The sequence below is a fragment of the Gymnoscopelus microlampas genome, assembly GCF_963454915.1.
Source record: "Gymnoscopelus microlampas genome assembly, chromosome: 1".
Lineage (NCBI taxonomy): Eukaryota > Metazoa > Chordata > Actinopteri > Myctophiformes > Myctophidae > Gymnoscopelus > Gymnoscopelus microlampas.
In genome coordinates, this window is record NC_139962.1 from 43060836 (window position 1) to 43069413 (window position 8578).

Consider the following 8578-nt stretch of genomic DNA (forward strand, 5'->3'; position numbering starts at 1 on the left):
AAAGCAAATATTAAAAAACAATAACATTAATTAAGGCAAACAAAGAAGGCAGTGTCAAGAATCAAGAAGGATTATTGGTCACAACCTATACAGGTGCAAGCAGCGGAATGCAAGTATATGAGGTCCTCTGCTAGAACTGCTAGAACAACATAATATTTTTTGAGGACCTCACAATGTACCTGTATAACCTGAGTAGTGACAAATAAACCTTCATTTTTGAGTAGTAAAAATAACTATTGTTTAGTTTGTCCACCCAGGTGTGTCCTTGCGTCACCTGCCTGTGCAGAGATATTATTCTGTGTGCTGTCACTGACTGGCTAGGCTTGATTGGTAAAACAGTATCAGAGCCAATACAGTCAACATCTTCGCTCCTTTACATTTGTCCCAAATTTAAAGGAGTAAAGTAACATTTTCTTCACAAATGTGCTTTGGTGGAAGTGAAAAGCATGATGCATTAAAACCAACTACTCTTGCCAGTACAATTATTCAAAAAGTTACTGAAGTAAATGTAACTGAGTAAATGTAACTCCTTTACAACCCACCTCTGGCCTTTATTTTAATTTCCTTGAAGTGACGGTATTTCTGCAAAAGGGGAAATAAAATGGCTTGGAATGCAGCAGGCTGTGGAACAGCTCTGTATGGTGCAAGCAACAGTCCTGTTTGTCACCAGTCTCTGATGGTTTGTTGTGGGTAGCCTCAGACGCCACAGAGTTGCAACATGCTGGCGGCCACACTCCAGACACAGCTAGGGGACTGACTCGCATGCACAACCCATCTCCCCCTTTTCCATACACAGTGAAATCCACAGTGCTAATTTGACTCTTAAAGTGGAAAAACTTACCCACAAGGATATATTTGAACAAAGTACAAATGTAGAGCTGTACTGGTGACAGCAAGAAACTTAACTCATGCAATATATGTATTATAATTTTATCGCACGCACGCACGCACACACGCACGCACCCTTGACATTAAGAGATTGAAATGAGACTGACAATTGAGAGGAGAATAGCCTTTCACCCTGTCAACCCAGCTATCAGCCTTTCACTGTGTCATCCCACATCTCTACAAGAACATTCACAGTACGCCTACATACAGTTCTATAAAATCACATGATTACATGATATGCACACACACACACACACACACACACACACACACACACACACACACACACACACACACACACACACACACACACACACACACACACACACACACACAGAAACACTCACTTCCCCAATAGTAAAGACAGTAGTTGTCGACTTTCATTGCTATGAGATTACACACACACACACACACACACACACACACACACACACACACACACACACACACACACACACACACACACACACACACACACACACACACACACACACACACACACACACACACGCGCGCGCGCGCGCGCGCGCGTGCGTGCGCACGTATAATAATGCACATACATACGTGTGTGTTCGTGTGTGTTCGTGTGTGTTTGTGTGTGTGTGTGTGTGTGTGCCTCTTCTTTTCCAAGAGACTTTGTTCTTCCTCATTTCTGTGCTTTCTCTGTTAATCTCTTACTCATGAGCACCAGGGATGTCCAGTTGTTTCCCTGCAAATAGGTTCCAAGGATCCTTCTTTTGGTTTCATAGAATGGTTTCATCATTGTCACCGAACTCAATAACTCTCATTCATTGTTAATGTCAACAGTGAGAGTTCCTCAGAAAGTGACTTTACATAGCCATGAGGACATGTCTGAGAAGCAACCAAACAGAATAAACTGTGCATTACGTACATTTTGATAAATATTGAAGAAAAAAAATCAAGATTTGGATAAAGATGGGGTAGCCAAGATTGAAGTGGTTAATTACCTCCATTGCGCTGATGTTGCCATTACCTCCACAGGACTGAGACAGCACCACCAGTTTAAAGGCTTCAAACTTCATTGTTGAGGGTGTAATTGTCATACAAACTAAAGCAAACAAGTGTAATCTAAAATAATATATACATGTATGTATATACATGCATGTATATATCATTTTAGATTACACTTGTTTGCTTTAGTTTGTATGACAATTACACCCTCAACTATGAAGTTTGAAGCCGCTATGTGCTTTCTTTTTAATTATATGAATTGTGTGGTTGAGAAATCGTAAAAAGTGTGTTGATTACATTACATTTCAATGTATTTTATTTTTTCAAATATTCTGTGCATTGACTCCATTGACTGGAGTTGCAAATCGTAATTTTGTTGCACCTGCAATGGCAATGAAATAATTTAATGGAGTTGAAATTAAGCAGAATTAACAAGACCGTTAGAAATCTAGAAATTTATTTCAGTTCTGACAGTCAAAAGAAGTAAAGTAAGATGAAGTGAAACAGTGGGAGTTAATCACAGATAGTAAAACCTATCTGTAAAATCTGTAATGTTTACAACCATGTGAATGATACCCTATATAACTTCATCAGCTAGCATATAACATTGTTTTTACTGGTTTCACAATAACAGCAAACACACAAGTAAACAATAAAAGTCCTTGTTCTTTTGTTCTCTGTACCCAGATGTTCATCTAGCATGTATAAAAGACATAGTTGACAGAGATGATAAATATCATTGATGATTTTCCATTTTGAGAACTAATTCACATTAAAACACATCCGTCAAAGACGAAAACACAATGTAAACATTCATAATTATTTAGCAAATCAAAAACAAAAAACTGTACATGTACTTGTCCTATTCTTTATGCTACATTTTTCTCTTGAGCTTTAATAAAACTCCCCACCATAAAAACAAGGACACAAATCAGACACACAAGTCTCAATTAGCACTATACACATTCGTGCTAATGAGGTCCTGTCCGTTCTGGGAACTTCTGGCAAACTCATGCAGTGATGGGCATGTTGTCTCTGTAGCAGCCTGTCCTTTGGGGGGCGCTGTAGCTACACAGGTCCTGGTAGATATGGGCCATCTGGTCATTGGCCATCTCATCAGAGACATCCAGACTGGGGCTGTTGCTGTAGGGCTGAGGTCGCTGCATGTTCATGGCTTCAAGCAGCTGCTGACAGTTCATGGCGGTGATCTGGATCAGTGGCCAAAGTCATTTTGGTGAGTTTGTGTCACAACATTCCGTAACGCATTGAAAACACATACAGTAGATCATGATATTGTGGCAGGAAACTTAGTACTGACTAGGATCAATAGACCGGTGTTACCTGGACAATGATTAGTTTGGTCTTGGCAGAGGTGACGTCATGGAGTTCCTCTCCAAAACACAGCGTGACAGTGGGGTCAGGGGCAGGGAACTGGCCGTCTTGGTACATCTGCAGAGCTGGGACAAAAGAAATGTGCAACCAAAGCTGTTTACTCTACTCAACACAAACACAAATGTTTGTTCTCATGAACTCTAAAGAACTTAAAATTAATCTAGAGCACTGATTCCCAAAGTGGGGTCTGGGGACCCCCAGGGGTCATTGAGGGGGTTCCAGAGGGTCCCCCAGAAAAATGAAGAACAGTTTAAGCCCTATTTTGTTTTCCAACTATTCGGAAATAGCCATGCGCAATGCGACACGTGAGCTTGTAGTAGTAGATCAAATATTTTCAAACAATCTTGACAAATCTTGACAAACCTCCTATGGGGGTCCCTGGCACAAAATCTTTTCAAATGGGGGTCCACTGATAAACACATACATTTTCCATCTTGGCCATGTTTGAGACATCTAGAGGGTTTTTGACATGAAAATATGTGGGACATCAAGAGGCTCACCTTGAAGGAATCTGCGTGTGTCGAAAATCTGGACGACAGCATCCCGCTCCAGTTTACTTGGCGCGCTACTGTAATGGGTGCCCGCTTCACCCAGTCCGCTCCAGAACACACGGCTCTGGCACAGCCTCTTGATGAAGATGCCCTCTTGATTGGCACGGACCAACACGCCCCTCTCTAGGTGTCCTAGGAGCTTGCGTGTGACGTGGCGCTGACGCTCGTATTCAATGAGCTCAGCAGAGGGGAACTGAATACTCTGCATGCTGTCCGAGCTGTAGAGGGTGCTACGCATGAAATGGGAGGCTGGGGAGATCCGGCATCCATCAGGGTGGGTAGCCATCGCACTGTGCATGAGCTTTCCACTGTAGTAAAAACTGATCATCATCTGGGAAAAGGCTAGAATATAAACAGAATACACTGCAATTATTTTTATGTTTTGCATGCATGCATATGACACTTTTTTTTACCTTGAAACTATTTGTATCATCATCATTAATGCTAAATAAAGATAGGTCAGATATTAATGAAGATATTAATGAAAATATTCTACGGCACAATATCGGTGAATACCTGAATTCAAAGAGGCCACTGGTGAAGGATCGTGATGGACTGGGAAAGCTGTGAAACACAGAGAAAATGGATATAAGAGTGTAATCTGGACCTGCTCTATATGTAAAGTGTCATGAGACATCCTATTGTGTTTTGGCACTAAATGTAATTTACTTGACTTAGTTGACACCATAAAACTGTGCGTGTAATGATGATCCTGAGTGATCAAGAAACCGCCAACCACATTGTCATGTCATTATTGTGCTACATCATCAGAAATGAAGTTCTGACAACGTCTTGGCCAAGAAATAATCCTCATAGTCAGCAAAGTGCTACAGGATATTAGCCAATTCCTCCTTTTCGGAATTCAGTAAACAAACTGTATTTAGCACCCGCAGCTGCAGGGCCATGTCATTGAGCTTTTCCATTGCTGTTATTTTTAACCACTTAAACTCTATACACTTAGCCGGTCCTTTTCCCCTATACACAAAAAAATTGCCGATCTACAAACTCAACGTTATGATCTGTTACTGCAATTGCTATTGCTTGTAGATCTGCAATATTCAATGAAAGTTCGCCCCAGCATAGGAACACTAGGTTTTAAGGTGTAGTTTGTTCTCACAAAAAAGGAACTAACATTGTCTTATCTGAGAACAGGGAGAGTGATGAGGTCCCCACATCAGAGGGTAACAATACACAAGCCTCAATGTTAACAGCTAACTGGAATCAGAGCTGAGATAAGAGGCTGCCTCCTTACCTCCAATGCTGTTCTGGGACCAGTACTCTGAACTGGGTTGGATGCCACAACCTTCCTCCTGTGGGGACTGACTTCTCTTCACGATGGGCATATAATCATCACTGGATGTCTGCATGGAAAGCAACATTATTTATTTGTATACTTCTACTTTTAAAACCGGCGATACGTTTGACTGGATACAGCGTATGTGAAGGAAACGAAAACAAGACACGTAATACCTGAGGGGGAACAGTCATAATAAAAACAAAGTTGAAACTTGGACAGTTTTTGTGTATACTGGGGACTTTATGTATTGTCTTGGTGCTACGTTGTTCTGTGCTATATGGTTATGTGTTTTTCTGTTCAACTGCAAAGATGAATATCGCGAGGGTGACAATAAAGTCAATTATTATTATTAAAACAAGGTTTTTAAAAGGTCAAAAGGAAAAAAGGTAAAAAGGTAACAATCTCACCTCCATCTCTACAGGGCTGCAGCAGTCCATGTCAGTGGGGTCACCACAGCTAGCTGTCATGGCCATCCCTGTGCTTTTACCAACTAGACACAAGAGAAAAGCTCTTTAGTTGTCAATATGGAGACCAAAAACGATGTTCCACTCTCCCTCTCGGACTGAATGATTCACTCAGAAGAATACTCTGAATGCAATGTGTATTGGTTTAACCCAGTGGTTTCCAAACAGTGTCCCGTCACCGTGGCTCCGTCGCACACTGGTGTGCCGTTAGACAAGTGTGATTTTGTGACAAGCACACATTATTATTGCAATGTATTGTATTGTTTATTTACTATATCTTGGTGTGCACTGATTCCCAATACAGAGGCAAATTCTATACTGTAAGAAATGTATATATTTTATACTTTTTATTTGGCATTTGTCATTTGTAATCTTTTACTTGCACTTGCAAAGTTTGAAAACCACTGGTTTAAACAATGCACGTTACACGGTTCCAGTCTATGCACGGCTGGAATGCCAGTGCTGTTGGCAGGTGGCAGAACACTTCATGCCACTTAATGTCATTTTTATCACATCGTCTCTGTCGGGTGGAAACCTCATATGTCCAAAATCGTTACTTTTCAGGATTCAAATTCAAAAGTGGCAGATCTACAAGCTCAAAACACGTTTCTTTGCCACACGTTTCGAGCTTGTGGATCTGCTACTTTTGATGCTTTTGTGTGACACTGTAGTATGATCAAGTAGGGAGTTAATTTCCGAACAAAACACAAAAAGTTAAAATATGGAGATAAGAGGTTTCTACCCGACAGCAACAATATGGTAAAATGTACAAGTGTAACCAAATTGATCCGTAAGTGTAGACCACATCTGCACAAAAACAAAGTATCATAAACTCACTCAAACTTTTCTGCTCTTCCTCAGGTACGATCCGGTACACCTTATAGGGCTCAGAGATGTCGAGCTGGGACCTCTCTGTCACCTCCTCGAAGTCAGGGCTTTTATTGAGCGCACAGCGTAGCCTGGTCTTCCATGTTGCAGGTTCAGCCTTCTCCCCCTCCTTGAACTTGCCTTTAAACACAGCCCATGCCTATTGAACGACAAAATTGCAACATGTTCATAAAAGTAAAGGGTGTAGTAGTGGAGGTTAAAGCCGAACATTGCATTTGATTTGTAGAAAGGCCATTGAGGCAGTAGGGAAAAGAATGTTGTATCAATCCATTAAAACCGGGAAAGCATCTGTGTCATTTTAGATTTTAGAATTGGCTATTCAAAAATAGCAGATCTACAAGCTCACAGCGCGTCACTTTGTGCCGCGCTGCAAGCTTGTAAATCTGCTATTTTTGTACATTTTAGTAAAATCTTGAAAGAACTACTGATTTAGAAGGCATTAGCAGAATCGGCCTCAGGTCTTAATAGGTTGCGTTTGAAAGAAAAAAGAAAGAAAGAAAGAAAGAAAGAAATTCACCAAAAATGCAGTTTATTAGTAGTGTCAAAGAAAGAAATCCTGTAGTTATTGAAAAAGATTTTTTTCTTCTTATTTATCAGTGCCAATTAGTGACAATAGGATACAAAATAACTAATGATGGCATAGCCTAAAATGGCTCTATGAATTATTATACAACAGCTTTATGTGTGTTCGGCATACATACCTTAAAAATGGACGCGTCAACTTCTTGGTTGTAATCCTGCTTCCCAGCATGTTTCCAAGGGATGCGGAACATGGTGAGGGTGTCATCCTCCCACTGGAGGCCAGAGTACTGCCCACTGTGGATCTGCTCCACCAGCCACTGCTTCAGTCTGCGACCTCCCGTGTTAGACATGGACATCTTGACATAATAGAAAAAGGTACTTTATAGATTAGGCTATACTCTAGCTTAACTAAATAAACTCATAAAATCAACTTAATATAAATCAGCCACATGGCACTGCATTGTATTATTATTTGAAGACTTTTTGAGTTTCATTCAAAGCATAATAAATCAAATTAACCACAACCAATTTGTTTTTCATAGTAATAATTTGAAATAAAACATATATATATGTTTGCCCCTTTTTAAAACATTAACAAATCAAGCAGACATATCAGACAGATATATTTTTTTAAAAGAATACATTACTAACCATTTAATATGACCAGCAGCTCTTGATGTGTTTATCCTTAAAGACAGCAGATCATAAATGCTGCTCTTGTCATAAAGTGTGTCTTTACAACACTCTCCTATCTAATTAATGAAGCATGGCTGGAAGGTGGTTGGACAACGTCAGGCCAATCAGCTAAGCGCCAACGTTGACAAGCCCCTCCCTCCGGAAGCGTCGTTCCTTGAACCAGGGCATTTACAAGAAATCAGCCGGCAGAGTTTAATGCTTTATGGTCATTGATACGGAGGTGTGTGTTCCTTAGAAACTTACGCAATCATAGATCACACAGTACGTGTTTGTTTTTGTGTACAAACTGCATAATGACTGGAAGACATGGCGTTAGATGATGTAGAACTAAGTAAATCTAACTGTTGACATGAAGAAGTGCATCTTGCATACAGTAAGCTATGTTGAATATTCTAGTTTAAGTTTATACAGAATAAATACGCTGGCATACCTGTGTGACCAGCGCTTTACTCCACAGTCAGCATTTATTAACCTGCTGTTAAGAGTGCTTTACATGTCGATGATGATATCATAAAAATAAAATAAAAATCAATACCACGAGCAGGAGAGACCAATATATTCTATTTGCGTATAATAAACATGGCCCTAACCTTGATCTTTGATATCTTACTTTCATTTTCAGTATTTGAACTGCATGACCCTGTTTCGGAAGGGTGTCCCATCCCTTTCCAACATGTCCTGAATTGTAAGTAAACACCTGACCTGACCTTAAAACAAATGGGTCAAAGTGTTGCACATTGAAACTCATTTGTCAATATAGAGATCATCTTAAATAAATCATGGGTATTTTATTTATTTGATAAACACGTGGAGATAGTGGCTTATTTGGATCAAAATGATCAAATCAAACGAAATTCAGCCTTTTCTCCCATGATGAAACTATCATACTGTACGTTCTGTTAGCATAC

At 40.1% G+C, this 8578-nt stretch overlaps 1 protein-coding gene across 1 annotated transcript; it reads right to left on the reverse strand.

Annotated features, from left to right (window-relative positions):
• Positions 1–2309: 2309 nt before the first annotated feature.
• On the reverse strand, positions 2310–7770 carry irf8 (interferon regulatory factor 8). The gene is made up of 9 exons (XM_084064210.1): positions 7626–7770; positions 7154–7330; positions 6402–6591; positions 5508–5590; positions 5056–5164; positions 4320–4367; positions 3753–4145; positions 3202–3317; positions 2310–3068 (listed from the first exon to the last, which is right to left on the reverse strand). The coding sequence occupies exons 1-9, from the start codon at positions 7626–7628 to the stop codon at positions 2871–2873; spliced, it is 1317 nt and encodes a 438-aa protein (XP_083920336.1). The 5' UTR covers positions 7629–7770; the 3' UTR covers positions 2310–2870.
• Between the last annotated feature and the right edge of the window lie 808 nt (positions 7771–8578).

Excerpts from the sequence above, each read along its gene's own strand:
- irf8 (XM_084064210.1), bottom strand. Across the intron at positions 5,165-5,507 it reads GCAGCCCTGTAGAGATGGAG|ACATCCAGTGATGATTATAT; the intron begins GTGAGATTGTTA and ends CTTTCCATGCAG. Across the intron at positions 3,318-3,752 it reads CACACGCAGATTCCTTCAAG|CTCTGCAGATGTACCAAGAC; the intron begins GTGAGCCTCTTG and ends CTTTTGTCCCAG.